At 36.0% G+C, this 18,905-nt stretch overlaps 2 protein-coding genes across 4 annotated transcripts in view; one reads left to right on the top strand and one right to left on the bottom strand.

Moving 5' to 3' along the window:
• Positions 1-17,131, bottom strand: part of LOC112569335 — a 94,198-nt gene extending 77,067 nt beyond the window's left edge. The window contains exons 1-6 of one of the 3 annotated variants that reach the window (XM_025247112.1): positions 16,991-17,053; positions 16,382-16,450; positions 16,014-16,123; positions 14,937-15,101; positions 14,667-14,713; positions 14,113-14,368 (exon numbers count right to left, since the gene is read on the bottom strand). In XM_025247112.1, coding sequence (XP_025102897.1) covers positions 14,321-14,368; positions 14,667-14,713; positions 14,937-15,101; positions 16,014-16,123; positions 16,382-16,450; positions 16,991-17,016 — 465 coding nt within the window. In that variant the 5' untranslated portion in view covers positions 17,017-17,053 and the 3' untranslated portion in view covers positions 14,113-14,320. Of the gene's footprint in view, positions 1-14,112; positions 14,369-14,666; positions 14,714-14,936; positions 15,102-16,013; positions 16,124-16,381; positions 16,451-16,990 lie in introns of those variants that run through there. The other 2 variants (XM_025247113.1, XM_025247111.1) reach the window with 2 other exon arrangements.
• LOC112569358 lies at positions 7,867-11,223 on the top strand. The gene is made up of 6 exons (XM_025247152.1): positions 7,867-7,934; positions 9,163-9,232; positions 9,530-9,639; positions 9,943-10,110; positions 10,371-10,417; positions 11,065-11,223. Exons 2-6 carry the CDS (start codon positions 9,189-9,191, stop codon positions 11,110-11,112), a joined length of 417 nt encoding a protein of 138 aa, XP_025102937.1. The 5' UTR covers positions 7,867-7,934; positions 9,163-9,188; the 3' UTR covers positions 11,113-11,223.
• Positions 17,132-18,905: the final 1,774 nt, after the last annotated feature.

Here is an 18,905-nt window from a genome sequence, read left to right as displayed (position 1 = left end):
TATGGCAGAGCATACTTGGACAGCTAGCTATTCATAGTGACGCGCAGGCAAGAAGGTACCAGCACCATCAAATAGATCATCGCCCTCGATGACTGCAAGAGAAACTCTAAAATAAAGTGAGTTAAAAATCACACCCATCTAATTCTGAGTTAAAAATTCTTTTATTTATATAATTTTCTTTTATTTAATAAAATTTAATAATATAAAAATTTTTCCCACTTAACGTTGTCGTGAATCTCAAGATATTTATAAATTATTTTTGTAAAAATTCTTCCATAATTTTTTACAACTGACCCATTGATGTTCACACAAGTTAAAAACAAACAACATACCTGTACTGGAACATTTTAAGGATCACACAAACAAATCTACCTCACAAGATGCTTCTAAAAAATGACGGTTAACACAGTGCGCGCAGTGTTTTCTGTGTAACAGCTATACAAACTGCCCAAATCTATAAATGATGTTTTCCAGTGTTTTTTCATAGTTTTTGTATCGAGATTCTTTCCACGTACGGTGTTTTCACGTGACTGTATGTTTACGTGGTGTGCTGACAGTTGCTATTTTTTTGTGAGATAATGTTTTTTGAACAATTTCAGTGAAGAAGAGATAAGTGACCTCATCTATGGCACCAAAGAGGAGAGAGTCGGCAATCTTGTTTCGTGCACAAGCCGTAGAGAAAGTTAACAGAGGAGAAAAGGACATTAGGTGTATATGAAAGAATTTAGCTATTCTTGTTACTCATCGAGGAGCGTAGAGGTCGCGACCGTTTTAAAAAGTTGATTTACCTTATTGCCTTCCTTTTTTATACAATAATGACAAAAATACATGAAAAATGATAAATAACGCACAGCAGGTGGAGAACATACATAACAATACATCGATACAAAAGACGACTTCACACGATCAACAGTCGGAGAAAGAGAAGAACAGAGAAAGACTAGAAAAAGTAGACAGAGACAGACAAGGAAAATAATTTTAAACAAGCATAGTCTACTCTAAGAAAAATTAACGTCTTTCTTTCACTTCTCATCTCTTAGGTGTCCTGTACATAGAAACAACAAGTCAGTGCTCTAGTCATCGGTTTCTGTTTACATATAAGCTCTGGTATTTTTGCTTCTTGACATCTCCGTGGCGAGATTTAGAGTATTCTGTTAGTTTTTCCAATGGTCAGTCTAGTGTGACGTAAAATGTGTCTGTTCACCAATCGTCTGTAACTTTGTTCTCGGAGATGCTGGGCTTTGTGTGTTGTTTGCAAATTTAGAGGCTAAAGGGGGAGATATAACTACAGCTAAGCCCTTACCAACTTTACGCGTTTACTTCCTTTAAAATATATAAATTAAATAAAATAATAATTAAATACCAAATAATACTTAAATAATATAAACAGAATAATTTAAGAAAAGATATTTTATGTTTGCTATTGTTTTCCTTATGCAACAACAAATACGGAGTATGATCACCATCCCCTGCTTGCTAGAGTTTATGTTTGAACATTCTTATCACATGTACTTCTCGATTAGTGATCATCGATCCAGTCTCTTTTCGCTGTGTGGTAATGAAATGAAAAGGTAGCTTTTTACAATCGAAAAATAATGAAAAATTATAAGTTAGTGCTGGTGAAATTTGCATTGAAATCAATCAACATTCCAGAAAATGAGGAAAGAGATAAAAAGATCGAAAGAATTAGCGAGATAATCAGATCATTCAACCATGATGTATGAAACTGATCAAAAAATTGTTATTTTTTAACGGTGTTTGCTTTATTTTAGAAAATTTTAAAAGCAAAACAACATTCAAAAATGTACGGAGGTTAAACAGTGGAAATCGTAGTACAAGATGTATTATTAACACCACGCCTCTAAAACAAACAACAAAAAACATTGCCATTGTTGAAACTTTTAAAAATTTATTTGTCCTTTTTTCCAGTAGTCATTTTTAGCAGCCTGTTAATACTCAGACTAGAAATTTATTTGTCTTTTTTCCAGTAGTCTTTTTAGCAGCCTGTTAATACTCAGACTAGGTCGACTCGTCTGTTAGTGTTTTCGCCGAACATCTGGAAAACCGAAAACAAAATCAAGTATGAATAAAACATTTTCACCTACCTACACTGCATAACTTAACATTTCCAACTTATAACCTACAGGATTTCATTTTTTTTTTTTTTTTATCTCACAGTCGTTACCCATCTTAAAATATTATGTATCTGCTTGTTTGTTTGTTTGTTGTTTGCCTGTCTGTTTTGTTGATGAGCTGATTATATTACCAGAGAGTATTGCGATATGCACTCCGCAAGAGTGAGTACACCGTCGTCTGAAAATAAATACAGTTTAGATAATTAGTGCTGCTTGAAACACACAATTACGATCAGCTTGTTTATTTACTTCTAAACCAGAAAACGTTTGAGTTGATGAAAACACTGACGAGCATTGAAATCAATTTGAAGAGTATTATTTTTTAAATGATTTAATAATAATTTTTAATACATTTAGATTATTCCTCCCAAGGACGTTACTTAAGATCAAACTCCAGTCTTCGTCGAGCCATTGAAAGGAGGATGACAGCAGATTTATTCGACTTTGCCGTCTTTCTTCTGGTCCAGTTCATCGAAGAAGTTGAAAAAGCACTTCCAATAAGAGGGGGTGACCCGGGATGCGAACCAGCAGTCGGAATTCGTCAAAGGTCAGCACTCCATCGCCTGCCAGAGTAATTTGTTTACAAATCGAGTGCAAATGCTTTTTTTTTTTAATAAATAGGTATCTGCCACCGAAATTTACCCAATTATTAAAAACACTTCACTAGACCTTTAAAGTGTATTTTACACAATGTCTTAAACCTCCAATGTATTCTCACCGACAAATGGTATCACAAGCATACCAACAACATTTTGTTATGAAGATAGTTTGAAAGAAAAGTATTTGTTATGAATATTACAAGCATTTACATAATCATACTTACATGCATTTAAATAACACCAATCACAGATATAATTTCGCTATATACTAGCTTTGGTTTTAGTGTGACAAAAGATCCCATTAAACAGAGATTAAAAGTGTAATTAAAATCGTACTTGAATAATAATACATTTAGTGTCAGGTGAACACTACAAAGAAGTAAATAAAAAAAAAAAAGGATTTAAAATGCGTATGCACTGCTGTTTAACAAAGGTTTTGCATCAAAACTGGATGGAACTTTAAATTTAGTGTAATGACTTTATAAGCATCCGCTTGCGTGAACCGAGATCCGAACTCACGTCACCTAAATCCCACTGTCATGGTGCACAGACACTTTATCCAGCAACTTCCCCGTGTTTCTTTTAGTAGACATTTTCACGGATTATTATTGACATTCATCAAAGTGGATAATATAATTTTGGTTAGAGTACACTCCGGGCGTCAACTGAAAACAATTTATAATTTGAAATTGTGAGAGTAGTATTTTAGTATTCTTTGCGATCGGGCTAATTCCATAGGTGTATGTATATTACAGTATAAATATAGCAGATAATGGATGATGACAATGATAATATTATTACCATTACACATCTTCACTGTCATAACCAATGCTTCATTTCATTGATGTTAATAACCCATGTTGTCACTGCGTCGATGAGGTAGAAAAGCTCGGGGTAGTCTGTTGGTTTTATCGTCTGAAAACAACAAAAAAAACATTTTGCAGTTCTTTGATCAGACGATCACATGACTCCGACATTGGTGCTAGTGTGTGTGTGTGTGCGCTTATATGCAAGTTATGTACAGTTATGTGCTGCTAGAAGTTATATGTTGAGAAAATGGAATTTAATAAGAATCTCAAATCATTGTATTATCATTTTATCGGTTATTAAAGAAACTAATTAGTTCTGACGACCACTTTACCGTTAAATTACTCAGATGTACTATCTACACCGCCCCCTAAACTTAGTTGTAAAAAATTACAGATTGTTTTCTTTGTTAAACCAAAGACATCGACACTTACCCAAGCACAACAGCCAGAAGACCAAGAAAGATGATAAGCTTCATGACGAATATGTCAGGTAAACTGCGAGTTGATCTTCATATAAAATATAGCAAGTAATGTTTCTGAACTTTAGTACTCATGTTTCCTTGAAAAATCTTTTTTAAATCCTTAAATCTGACTTTATATTAAACCCGAAAACCTTTCACTTTGGTATAATATTGAACATATTATCCAGTTATCTAAACGTCTAAATATTTTAGGAGCGAATGTATAAACTTTACAAGTCTTGTGTATTGACACTCAGTCGTCGTTTAGGCAATAACTTAGGAACAAATGTTTAGATACATGAAACTGAAAAAATACTTGTCATTTAAAGATAAACGATAGTCCTAAAAGATAAAGATAAAAACATATACATAAAAAGTAATCAACAAAGGAATATCGACTGACAAACTAATCAAGATATAGAATGCTTCATCTTTGAACTCGAACTCGAACATTTTATTGACTCAAAAGGCCGTTTCAGCCATTGTCATTTATATAGGGTGAGCACATGTAAGCAATTTTTCAATCATCTACCCATCAGTACCCATCTCATTCCTATCATACATTCATGTGAGCTCTATACACTGGGTAGCAGTCCTCTCTCTCTCTCACACACACACGCTCATTCATTCATTTATCCACTTATACCTCTCTCATCCCTATCCTACATACATGTAGTCTGTACGCGCATGACCACTTCCTAATACTGATATGATGATTAAATAACACACTTCACTTGCAGAGCAGCATCACTAAAAAACAAATCACATTTCTTTTTGAGCACGACATAAAAATCGTACGGAAGTGAGCGTCACACTTCTGAATAAATCGTATATAATAGTAGTAACCAGAATGGCGAGTGTATTCTCTTGTAGGTTAGTATAGGTACAACCTAGAAGAATGATCGGCGACCAGATAAACACAGTCTGGTTTGACTAGGGTAAACGGACACAATACCCCCTCTTGGACTGTAACTTCCTCGGGGTGATTATTTGTAAAAAATAGCAGCTGAAACAATATAAGCTGTATTGTATAAGGTATATATATATATTTTTTTTTATCTTACAATGTACTTACTGTTTGAAGTAGAAACAAGTCAGTTGTACCAAGGGAGCTTCGTTGTCGTGGTGTGTGGTCAGTAGCTGCATGGAGGCCAATATATACTGTGATTCGTGAAAAAGAGATTTATAACTTAAGACTAAGCTTGTCATAAGGAAACGTCTACTGCTTTTAAACTGTAAGTAAATGTGACTAGCGAGGAGGCGTTTTACCATAAAATCAAGAAAATCTCATGATGGATGTGAAGAAGTGGCGAGGATTATTGATTACCCAGCAATAAATCCACGTATTAATTTTTATTATTTATTTTTAAATTTCAGTGAGTGTACGAATTTTTTTCTGAATGTCTCTATGTCCCTTTTTGTATGAGTAGGCATCAGGCAGGGGAGGCAATAAGCCGCTTTGTGGCAAGTGTCGAGTTGCCGGACTTGATCCTTAGACGTACACACATGTCGCTTAGCATATATATATTTGTTGCTTGTGTATATGCTGAGGTTGTAGAGGCCAATATCATGTGCGTCTTACAGCAGTTTAATAACTACGACGACAACGACGACGATGCTGCTGCTGCTGCTTCTGATGATGATGATGGCGATGTCCACTCCAGTTCTTACGTAGCATAGAAAGAAACGATAAAAGTTATATGTTTCAGGTACTCACTGAAAGAAGAAGAAAAAGAAACGAAAAATTGAAAGAAAGAAACACAACCACCACCACCACCACACGCTGTCTTTCTCTTCCTATCTCTCACTCTATCACAAACACAGAAAGATACACCTCTTTATAAGTAAAGAACGTAGTAAATGCTGACGGTTGATCAAAAATAATCTTTTTTTTTGTTCACGGAAGTTTAATAGTAGTCTATCTTACTTTTTTTCTTTGACGGTGGAATTAACCTATCGCTCTAAGAAATTATATTAATGATGTTTACGAAACCTCTAGTTTTCTTTGTTTAAATGTACTTTCCGTTAAAGGGGTAACTCAATTTTGTATCTTGTGTCTTGTATGTCTATCCCATTGTGCTGTATACCCAGCAGATAAAAGTTGTATTTGATGAAATGTTTTCTAAATGTCGTTTGTCACTCTTTAGATTAGCGCTCTGCTCTCTTAGTCAGAAATCGTCCTTCTAAAAACCACTATGGTATCAAAACATTGAGACTAGAAACCAAAACAAATGATTTTACATATGATTCTACAACAAGGTCGACTAAAGAGATATAGAATGATTTTTTTTCTCGAAAACCTGCTCCCAACATTTACTGTGGTCTAACTAAAGCTTATGCTGCTCTGAAGGAGTTGAGCCTCTTAAGCGATTATTGCAAAAGCCTCAGTGAGACAAGAGAATAAAATCTAAAGCTTGTAGAATATAAAAAAACGAGGCAATATGATAGGGAACAATACTCAGAAAATCAATACAGAGAATTTAGCAAAAAAGACATCGTGTGATAAAGAACAAAGCAGAAAATTATTGAAAAATTATTCTTCTCGGAGATGCTGAGCTTCGTTATGTTTGCCGAGGATAAAGGGAGGTAAGGACAACTTAACTAGCAGCCAGCTTTGAGGTTTACTTCCCTTTTTAATTTTAATTAAATAAATAATTAAATAAATAAATAAATATTTTAAATGATATCAACAGAATTATTCAAAAATAAATATTTTCTTGTTGCCTCTGTTTTATCTTAGAAACCAATTAGTAACCAAACGGTAATTACTGAACCACCACAACTTGTGACTTTGTGTGAATGTATAGGTATGAAACCAACGCATACGTACAGAGCACCGTACCTCCCTTGTGGCCCACATGAGCCCTTCTGGCAACAGTGAAGCGGGCAAGCTCGCCTGGTTGGTCACGTCACCGCCACAACACCCTGTCGCAAGACGATCCTAACAGGAAACCCTCGAAGGGAGCCGTCGTCGTGTCGTCCGAGGAAAGCTGGGTCACAACATTAAAGAATGGACGACGCGAGATGCCAGACTTGCTCTCTAGTCTGCTGAAGACAGGACCGGGTGGAAAATTCTGTCTGTTGCTGCTGCCGGACGGTCCCCCCTACGCCCGGACCGGGCATGGGACTGACCTGACCTGACCCTGATAGGTATGAAATGTAATAATAAAATACATTAAACTCACTTTCTCCTTCTGTCAATTCCACACGTCAATTCAAAACAGGGATCTTATAATTCAATGTTGTTGTTGTTGTTTCTTTCACTTTTTTATTTCTATTTTTCTTTTTTCAGTGAGTACATAAAACGTATAACTTTTATCGTTTAATACTATGCTACTTAAGAACTGGAGTAGACATCGCCATCATCATCATCATCAGCAGCAGCAGCAGCAGCATCGTCGTCGTCGTCGTCGTCGTAGTTATTAAACTGTTGTTAGACGCACATGATATTGGCTCTACAACTCAGCATATAACCTGCACCAAAGAAAACATAAAATGCAAAGCGCATGTGTGTACTGTAAGGATCAAGTCCGGCAACTCGACACTTGCCAGTAAGCGGCTTATTGCCCTCCCTGCCTGACGCCTACACATACACAATAGGGGACATATAGAGACATCAAAAAAAAATCGTAAATTCATGAAATTTAAAAGTAAATACGTGGTTTTAATGCTGGTATTAACTATCACCTCACCACTGTTCTTCACGCATACATCATGAGATTTTTTTGATTTTATGGTAAAACGCCTCCTCGCCTAGTCACATTTACTTACAGTTTAAAAGCAGTAGCGTTTTCCTTATGACAAGCTTAGTCTTAAGTAATAAATCTCTTTTTCACGAATCACAGTATATATTTGGCCCTGCCATCTACTGACCACACACACCACAACCCAAGTTCCCTTGATACAACTGACTTGCTTCTACTTCAAACAGTAAGTACATTGTAAGATATAAATACAATACAGCTCACAATGTTCATACTGCTATTTTCTACAATTAAAATATTTGAACATAAACTAACCCATGCAGACTACTTGAAGATTTCGTGTATAACATACTTACAGTCGAGCTTGGTACCCAACAAATAATTTTATTTTTAGAGTTTAATTTTGGAATTAAAGTCATTACAGACCGCAAGAAGAACAGTGACAATGAGAAAAAGAAGTTAAAACCATGACAGATGTTTAAACAAAATGAGAATGTAATCGGAGAGAAGCATCCCGTGTTCTGATCTCAATTCAAAATACTGTAGGCTCTAGTTGAACTGTTCATTCTCATGTTTGCAGACGATCTGATGTTTCTATCAAGCATATCGGCTTCACTCCAAAACTAAATAAACTGCCTCACCAGAACCTTAAATTAGAAATAAACTGTAGAAAAACTAAGGTAGTGGTCTTAAGGATAAGGGGTTTCAGGGAAGAAGGGAAAATTACAGTATGCAATGCAAAGCGACATGTGTGTGCGTCTAAAGATCAAGTTCGGCAACTCGACACTTGAGACTACGCGGCTTATTGTCTCCCCTGCCTGACGCCTACACACACAAACAACGACAGACACACACTGTGACTAGACCTGCTGCAGGTCAATTCAAGTAACAGATTCGTGAATTCACTGAAGTGTGGAAATAAATAACAAGACACATTGCTGGAAGATCGTTTGCCAGCACGTGCAGATTATTTCCCAGAGAAACATTCACCACGTGATCTCATACATCATCGGATAATCTTGTGTTTATTACAGCACACAGTCACCTGTCACACCTACTTACAGATTACAAGGCAGCAGATTTTTTCTATATCACAAGCTTCGTTTTGATTTATTGGTTTGATCCTCGGGAATCAAAGTATATATTCGGTCCCGCTATCTTCTGACCATACACACATCACAACCCAAGTTCTCTTGGTTCCATTTAATTACTTCCTCTTCAAACGGTAAATATATTGTAAGATAAAAAATTATCTAATACAAAATTAATTTGTATAATACATTAGCTGCAGTTACCTGACTAAACAAGTATACCAGTAAATATTTCTTGAGATCATCTGATGGAAATGCCGCTGATGTTATAGTCTAAGGGAAGTAATCAAACCAAGACTAAAAGAAAAGCAAGCTAACGATACACAAATATTAGAGATAATGTGTAATTTTTGTTGTTGACAGGGAAGACTAATTCGAAGATTTTTATCATGAAGGTTGTCATTCTTTCCTGTCTTCTAGCTGCAGTTCTTGGGTAAGAGCTCATATTTTTAAGAGTTATAGAATTCTAAACTAGTTATGAGCGACGCTCGAAGATTTTTAAATTCAGTAAATATTCTCAGACGCTTCTCTTTTTTACAGCATATAGTTCAAAGCAATAAATAAGGAATAAGAGTAATTAAAATCTCTTACAGATGCATAGCAACCCTCCTCTCTCTCTCACACACACACATAAACACAGGCACCAAAAGCACATCCAGTTAACATCCTTAACAAATGAATACATAACTTACATAACACAACTACTAAACCATTTGATTTATTCTTTCAGGGTGGGCTACGACGAAGTTCAAAGATCTTTCGCCGCTGTCGACCTCGACGGTGATGGGGTTATACAGCGAGATGAACTGATGACCGTCTTCGAAAGAAAAGACACAAACAGTAATCGTCATTATTATCATCACTATCGTCGTCTTTGTCAGCGATGACAGCATTACCTTTAATACCTTTCTAATCTTCCGCGTTTAATTATCTCTTTTATTTTATTTTTTTACAAATTTTACTTATTATTTCCGTTAAGGCTACTGACAAGCGCTCTCTAGCACAGAAAACTGTGTACATAATTTACATTTTAAACATCTTATATTTAGAATAAGAATACTAAAAAGATTGATGCTCATTAAGGCGGTTTGCGGATGTAAATTAAACTGAAGAGATGTCTGAATTTTTTTCACTTATTCGCAGAGGACAAAACCATAACCATTGAAGAGTATACAGCTACTCAGCTACCCGGGACACCCGAGCTTGTAATTCAGGGTAATTTCAACTACTACGACAAACAAGATGGCGCTGCTGACGGCGTGATCTCTCTGTCCATTGTTCCTGTGCTGTTTGACATCTTCGACGCTGACGGTGAGTGTGACTCCTTTGACACTAGGACATTAAAGGGTAGAAACAAAAGGTATTTCTAGCTCATACCTACAGAGGATTGTACAAAGGACACTTGAAAATGTTATCTTTTGTCGTGAAGAATACCATTTCTGATTTTAAAATTAATTTAGTGTTTTCAAATATGTACTTAGCTATTATGTTTTAAAATATGTTGCTGCTTAAATTTAAAATCGTTTTATGTTGTGAGCTTCACATTTCAAACAACTGAACTGAATTTTCAGATGACGGGGAAATCACACTTGAAGATTGTCAGTCGAGTCTTCCACAGGTAATATCTGATAGATAGATAGACATGCCGTATTTTGAGATAAACTACTGCCACTGTTGAATATAGCCATATCTGACTATAATTATGAATCAGAGACGGAGGAGCTTGTGTTTACTGTCTTCACCGTCAAAAGCCGTTATTGTCATCATCATCATCATCATCATCATCATCATCATCATCATCATCATCATGCTCTTTACCTTCCTCTTCCACGAATTCCTGCTCCTTCTCTTTCTCCTCCTACTTCTCCTCTACCACATCCTCCTCCTCCTCCTCCTCCTCCTCCTCCTCCTCATCATCATCATCATCATCATCATTCATCATCATCATCATCATCATCATCATCATCATCATCATCATCATCATCATCAATCATCATCATCTTTAACTCGGAGCAAGAACGTCGGGCCGTAAAAATAATCGCAAAGGATGAGGAGATAACACAGCAGGATGAAAGGTGTGACCTTCCAACCAATCCTTATCCCCTTTAAGTAGTTGTCCCATCGTGCATGCTTGAGAGAATGAAAACATTACATAGAAAATAAGTAATTAAAAAGATTCTTCTCAACTTTGTCAGGTACAGTACGCAATGGGAAGAATGTGATTGATGCAACTTGTCACGCCTAATCATATCTTTGTCTTGGCAGATATTAAATGACATCCAAAACGAGATTGTGGCCTTATATGCAGCTTAACAGGCTGATACATGCGACACCTGACAGAGAAAGGGAGCTGATGTGTTAGCAAATAAGGCTATATAACAGCAAGACACTGGACAGAGACTTGTAATAAAATTCAAAATGTTTGAAATGAACGATGGTGGCTTTTTGTTATGTGTTCTGTGAGCAGATATTGCTAATAAGAAGCCATAATAGGAGAGGCAACAAAAACATAATTGAATTATAAGATCCCTGATTTGAATTGACGTGTGGAATTGACAGAAGGAGAAAGTGAGCTTCAAGTAATATTTTGTCACATTTTATACCTACATTCATACAAAGTCACACGTTGTGGTGCTTCAGTAATTACCGTCTGATTACTAATTGGTTTCTAAGAGAAAACAGTGGCAAAAAGAAGGTATTTATTTTGACTAATTCTATTTATATCATTTAAATTATTTATTTAATTATTTATCTAATTAAAATTAAAAAGGGAAGTAAACCTCAAAGCTGGCTGCTAGTTAAGTTGTCCTTACCTCCCTTTATCCTCTGCAAACTTAACGAAGCTAAGCATCTCCGAGAAGAATAATTTTGCAATAATTTTCTGTTTTGTTCTTTATCACACGATGTCTTTTTTTCTAAATTCTCTGTATTGATTTTCTGAGTATTGTTCCCTATCACATTGTGTTGTTTTTCTATATTCTACAAGCTTAAGGTTTTATTCTTTTGTCTCATTGAAGCTTTTGTTTCGTGCAATAATGGCTAAAGAGGCTCAACTCCTTCAGAGTATTGTTTCTTATCATATAATCCTTTTTTATATTCTGTATGCTTTAGGTTTTATTTTCTTGTCTCACTGAGGCTTTTGTTTTGTGCAATAATCTCTAGAGAGACATCTAGATTCAGACATCTCTTCAGTTTAATTTACATCCGCAGACCGGCGTAATGAGCATCAACCATTTAATTATTCTTATTCTAAATATAAGATGTTTAAAATGTAAATTATGTACACAGATTTCTGTGCTATAGAGCGCTTTTCGGTAGCCTTAACGGAAATAATAAGTAAAATTTGTAAAAAAATTCAGATAATTAAACGCGGAAGATTAGAAAGGTATTAAAGGTAATGCTGTCATCGCTGACGAAGACGACGACGACGATAATGATGATGATAATAATGACGATTACAGTTTGTGTCTTTTTTTCGAAGACAGTCATCAGTTCATCTCGCTGTATATCCCCATCACCGTCGAGGTCGACAGCAGCGAAAGATCTTTGAACTTCGTCGTAGCCCACCCTGAAAGAATAAATCAAACGGTTTAGTCGTCGTCTTATGTTAGTCATGCATCCATTTGTTAAGGATGTTAACTGGATGTGCTTTTGGTGCCTGTGTGTTTATATGTGTGTGTGTGTGAGAGAGAGGACGGTTGCTATGCATCTGTAAGAGATTTTAACTACTCTTATTTCTTATTAATTGCGTTGAACTATATACTGTGAAAAAGAGAAGCGTCTGAGAATATTTACTGAATTTAAAAGTCTTAAAGCGTCACTCATAACTAGTTTAGAATTCTATAAAAGTCTTTAAAATATGAGCTCTTACCCAAGAACTGCAGCTAGAAGACAGGAAAGAATGACAACCTTCATGATAAAAATCTTCGAATTAGTCTTCCCTGTCAACAACAAAAATTACACATTACCTCTAATATTTTTGATTACTTCCCTTAGACTATAACAACAGCGGCATGTCCATCAGATGATCTCAAGAAATATTTCTTGGTATACTTGTTTAGTCAGGTAACTGCAGCTGATGCATTATACAAATTAATTTGGTATTAGACAATTTTTGTTTATCTTACAATATATTTACCGTTTGAAGAAGAAGTAGTTCAATGGAACCAAGAGTACTTGGGTTGTGATGTGTGTACGGTCAGTAGGTAGCGGGACCGAATATATACTTTAATTCCTGAGGATCAAACCAATAAATCAAGACGAAACTTGTGATAAAAAAAAATCTGCTGCCTTGTAATCTGTAAGTAGGTGTGACAGGTGACTGTGTGCTGTAATAAACACAAGATTATCCGATGATGTATGAGAACACGTGGTGAATGTTTGTCTGGGAAATAATCTGCACGTGCTGGCAAACGATCTTCCAGCAATGTGTCTTATTATTTATTTCCACACTTCAGTGAATTCACGAATCTGTTACTTGAATTGATCTGCAGCAGGTCCAGTGACAGTGTCTGTCTGTCGTTGTGTGTGTGTATATAGGCGTCAGGCAGGGGAGACAATAAGCCGCGTCGTCTCAACTGTCGAGTTGCCGAACTTGATCTTTAGACGCACACACATGTCGCTTAGCATTGTATACTGTAATTTTCCCTTCTTCATAGAAATCCCTCATCCTAAAGACCGCTACCTTAGTTTTTGTACATTTTATTTCTAATTTAAGCTTCTGACATGAGTTAGTGAGGCAGTTTATTTGATTTTGGATGTAAAATAACAAGAAAGTAACCAGAATGGCGAGTGTATTCTTTTGTAAGATAGTATAGGTACAACCTACAGAATGATTTGCGACCAGAGAAAGACACCCTGGTAGACTAGGGTAAATGGCCAAATTACATCTGCTTTTTTTAATGCAGTTGGTCATATAATGAACAGCACTGGAAGGTGGTGATCTTTTTTCCTTTGGAGTTGAACCTTGCTGGCATTAGTCGTGAGGTAACAAGTTCCCATGCTATTAGTGATTTTGCAGCCTCGGGTGTCATCAGTACAGCTACTCTTGTGTTTGGTCATAGTCAGGGTCTTCATGTCAAGGCTACCTGAATTGATTTTCGTTTTTCGTATAGGGTTTGGATGTTCCAGGTCCCTATCCTGATTTTTGCCTTGTCCGTGAGAATATGTTGCTGTTTCTATACAAGGGGTTGTTTTCCAAGGGGAGGTTGCTTGCCCTGCTCTTAACCCTCCTTGTAAAAATGAAATATTGCAAAATATTTTAGCTCCGTTTCTCCCACAGTCAATTCCTCACTTTAAGTCAAAACTGAGATCTTATTAATAGTTCAATTATATTTTTATTGTTAACTCTCTTATTATGGGTTCTTATCATCAATATCTGCTCACAGAACACATAACGAAAAGCCATCATCGTTCATTGCAAACAGTGTGAATTGTATTAGAATCCTCTGTCCGGTGTCATGCTGTTGGTTGCTGAAACATCACCTCCCTTCATCTGTCAGGTGTCGGATGTATCAGCCTGTTAATCAGCATATGAAGCCATCATCTCGTTTTGGATGTCATCTTTTAGCTGCCAAGACCAAAAGAGGATTAGGTGTGACCAGTGGCATAAATCATATTGTTCTCATTCCATACTGTACCTGACAAAGTTGAGAGGAATCTTTTTAACTACTTACATTACATGTAATGTTTTCTTGCTCTCATTCACAATGGTGCATTCAAAGTTTGCTTGGCTACCCATCAACGAGGATATATTCGGATATGACTACTCAACAGCAGCAGTAGTAGTTTATCTTAAAATTCGGCATGTGTATCTGTCTGTGTGTCTGTGTGTCTGTGTGTCTGTCTGTCTGTCTGTGTGATATTACCTGTATAAGAGCCGCAAACCAATCTTCAAGTGTGATTTCACCATCATCTGAAAATTCAATTCAGTTGTTTAAAAAGTGGAACTCACAACATAAACGAGTTTAAAATTAAGCACTCAACATATTTTAACCGCCTTAGCTACATACATATTTAGAAACAATAAATGAAATTTAAAACCACAAATGTTATTGTTCAACCATAAAAAGGACTTGTCAAGAGTCCTTTGTACGATCCAGTGCAGGTATGAGCTGGTGTCAAAGTTGTTTGCTTACTGCCAGCGTCGAGGATGTCAAAAAGCAGTTGAGCAATTGCCATAGAGATCACACCGTCAGCAGCGCCATCTAGTTTGTCGTAGTAGTTGAAATAAGCCTGGATTACCTCGGGTGTCCCGGGTTGATGAATAACTGTTAACTCTTCAGCGGTTATGTTTCCGTCGTCTGAGAAAGAGATTTGTGAAAACAATTCAAACATCTCTTCAGTTTAATAAACATTCGCAGACCGGCTTAATGAGCATCAACATTTTTTTATATTTTTATTCTAAATATAAGATGTGTAAAATGTAAATTATGTACACAGGTTTCTGTGCTTTCGAGAGCTTGTCGGTAGCCTTAACGGAGTAAATGAGTAAAACTGGTAAAAATATCAGATAAATAAAAGCGGAAGATTAGAAAGGGTTATTAAGTTTTTTTTTTTTGGTGTTAACTAAGATGGGTCATTTAATATGTCATTTCCAGAGTTTTTCTTGTGTGAATATTTTTTGTGTGGATATTTTCTGAGTTTGGGAAATGGTCAAATTGTGAATTAAACCTATGAGTACTGCCCAAATTTTGCCACTTGTAATCATGTGGTTGCCACATGTTATTGGACAGTATTGGCATTATGCTTTCTTGGGGAAACATTTAATCTCTCCTACTGGTCAGTTGATACTTCAAACGGGAGTGCTCATCTCTGTGGGCTGCTGAAAAGTTTAGTACAGTTTACTCCTTTTACATGTTTCTCAGTCTCTGTCTATGCTCTTTTGTGTGTGCATGCACACCCTTCTTTTTGAATGCTGTATAGATGCACAGTGTTCAGTCCTAAACAAATTTTTGCCGTACCTTTTTTTTGTTTTTGTTTTTGTTTGTTTTTGTCTCTTTTAATTACAACACTTATAGGTAAATTTTTGCCTGTGAATTTCTGATACAAAGCAACTTTTGTGTAATGTTTTGTGTTTCATATTATAAGATACATTATTGTTGGAGAAAATAAAAAATTGGAAAAAAAAACCCTGGTAAAACTATCAGATAAATAAAAGCGGAAGATTAGAAAGGGTTGACGCCGACGACGAAGATGATAATAATGACGATTACTGTTTGCGTCAGTCTTTGTGAAGACAGTCGACATCTCATCTGGGCGTATAATACCATCATGGTTGATGTCGGTAGCTTCAAAACTTCTTTTACATTCGTCGTAGAATGTCCTAAATGAATAAATTAAACGGTTTTAAGTTATATGAGTCATTCATTCCTTTGTGTAGGAGGGTTGCTAGGTACCTGTACAAGATTTTAAGTCCTTATTTTCAATACACTTCTTTATTGCTGTCAACTACTTGCTGCGAAATAGGGAATCACCTGGGCATATTTACTGAGTTTCATTAAAAATCTTCAAGAGTCGCTCATAACTAATTTTTTTCTTAAGTTTACAATCCTCTAAAAGCCTTAAGAAAATGGACGCTTACCCCAGTGCCACAGCTAGAAGACAGGAAAGAATAAGGACCTTCATGATGAAATTTGCAGATCGGTCCGCCCTGTAAACAACAAAAAATACACATTATCTCTGATAGTTTTGGATTGCTAACTTAGAAAAAAATTTTTTTTTTGTTAGTCTTGGTTCGATTACTTCTCTTAGACTTTAACATCAGCGGCATGCCCCTAAGATGATCTCAAGAAATCTTTCTTGGGAAACTTGTTTAGTCAAGGAGACTGAAGCTGATGTATTATAAAAAATAATTTGATAGTACGGAAATATTGCTTTCAACTGTTTTATGCGTGCATACATTTTACTAAGTTGGCGTTTTGTTCTGAAATTCAAAAAATGTTGCTGTTGCTCTCGTACCGACACGATGCTCAGTTATTTGTTGATGTTAAAGTTTTATAAGTTTAAAAGAAAAATAGTTTTACTGAGGGCTAAAATATTTGTTACTTTAACATGATATCGGTCCTTATACACTTCAATTGTAATAATTATCATCGAAAAATAAATACTTAAATTTTTTTTAACACTTAACGGTTGCCGTTGAATTATCAAGATATTTATAAATTTATAGGAAAATATTCATTATTTTTACCTGCCCATCCATTTACACAAACACATACTGCAATAAGACACAGGAACACTGCCTACCTTCACAAATGTTGAAGACGGTTACACAGTGTGCGATTTCTGATTTTTCCTTCAGTTTGTATCGAGACCACGTGACGGTGTTTACCACGTGACGCTGTGATGTTACGTGGTGACTGACGTTGCTATTGTTTGTGAGATAAACAACTCAGTGAAGAAGAGATAAGTCATCTAATGGCACCAAGGGGAGAGAGTCGGCAATCTTGTATCGTGGACAAGTCGTAGAAAATTCACAGAAGAAAGGACACCTAGGTGTATGAAAGATGGCTTTCGTTTTCCTGATCCTCCATACTGCCTGTTGGCTCATGTTAATCTTCCAAACCTTTGCATTCCTTATGGAAGACATACTAGAACAGAACATAAAAATGGAGGTGGTGAAATTGAGAAGTATAGTAAAACACATACCATGTAGGTAATTCTAGCTATTGTCACAACACCTTGGTTTTTCAACGCCTTTCTCTACTTTTGGGTTTGGGTACGTAGTCAGTGACAACAACATGACCGTTTGATTAAGCTTAGTTTAGTTCTTGTTACTCATCGAGGAGCATAGGGCCGCGACCGTTTGATTTACCTTAATTTTATACTGACAAAATAGTGAAAATGATAAGAACGCTAGTCAGGTGCAGACACATACAAACAATCACATCGATACAAAGACGATTAGATCAAAACTCACGACAAAGAGAAGAACAGAGAAAGACAAGAAAAAGTAGACAAAGAGAGCCAGACAGGAAATAAAATTTAAACAGCATTAGTCTACTTCAGGGATGCCCAACCTACGGCCCGCGGGTCATATCCGGCCCGCGACGCTTTGCCATTCGGCCCGCGAAACTTCTGCCCACAGTGCAGGAAATCGGCATGTTAGTAATAAAAAAAAAAAAAGCGAAAAAAACGAAAAAAGTGAAGAAGTATTTATCCCCACGTAGGGGCGTTTCCCAATCTTTTTTTCGATGGACGAACATTTCGATTCAGTGCTCTGGTCTCTACGATGAGGCCGGACATTCAGAAGTTGGTTTCGGGAAAACAACTTCAAATATCTCACTAATTACTATATAATTAATGGTAAGTACAACTTGTTTCTAATAAAAAGTGGTATCTGCTCTCTTTTTTTTTTCTTTTTTGTATTTTTGCGGTGAAGTGGCCTGCAACACGGCTGTCTGAAATGGATATGGCCCGCAGGCCGAAAAAGGTTGGGAATCACTGGTCTACTCTAACGAAAATTAACCGTCTTTCTTTCACGTCATCTCTTAGGTGTCGTGCTCTACTCATCAGTCTTTGTCTTTTTTAAAAAAAAAATTTTTTTCTTTACTTCTCCGTACGAGATTTAGAGCATTCCCTCAGTCTGTTTGAGTAAATGTGTTCACAAATCGTCTGTATTGTTTTTTTTTTTTTTTTTTTTTTTTTTTTTTTTTTTTATTTCATAATATTCAAATACACCAAACAGATACAAATAAATATACAATATTTAACATCGTAGGAAAAAAACAACCACAAACGCACAAGGCACAGTCAAAAAACAAGTCATGCAACACAGTATGCGCACACTTCCATGTCAACCCCATATGAATGTAAGTTAAGCACTTCTCTCAAGCCCTGAAGCAAAGCACGACAGTAACAAGAAATTACATCCAACAATCATGTGACCTAATACCTCCACACACACACATATTTAAAAACACTTTCCAGAAATGTGCAGTTTGTTCTAGCATAAATCAAAATTTGAATGACACAAAAAACTGCAACCATATTGTTCTCACAAAAACTTATTTCTCCTTTGTACAAAAAAAAAAAAAAAATTGCACGACAGTACCTACACCCTCACTATGTAGGAATGTTTGCATAATAGAAATTCACAAATTTAT

This window comes from Pomacea canaliculata, linkage group LG7, assembly GCF_003073045.1.
Source record: "Pomacea canaliculata isolate SZHN2017 linkage group LG7, ASM307304v1, whole genome shotgun sequence".
NCBI classification, from domain to species: Eukaryota; Metazoa; Mollusca; class Gastropoda; order Architaenioglossa; family Ampullariidae; genus Pomacea; species Pomacea canaliculata.
The sequence above is the reverse complement of the archived record's forward strand: the minus strand, read 5'-3'. Positions and strand labels throughout refer to the sequence as shown.

Bases quoted from the DNA above. Each gene is read 5' to 3' on its own strand.
- LOC112569358 (XM_025247152.1), top strand. From the start codon at position 9,189: ATGAAGGTTGTCATTCTTTCCTGTCTTCTAGCTGCAGTTCTTGG. The intron at 9,233-9,529 runs GTAAGAGCTCAT...TTATTCTTTCAG, and splicing joins CTTCTAGCTGCAGTTCTTGG to GGTGGGCTACGACGAAGTTC. The intron at 10,418-11,064 runs GTAATATCTGAT...TTGTCTTGGCAG, and splicing joins GTCAGTCGAGTCTTCCACAG to ATATTAAATGACATCCAAAA.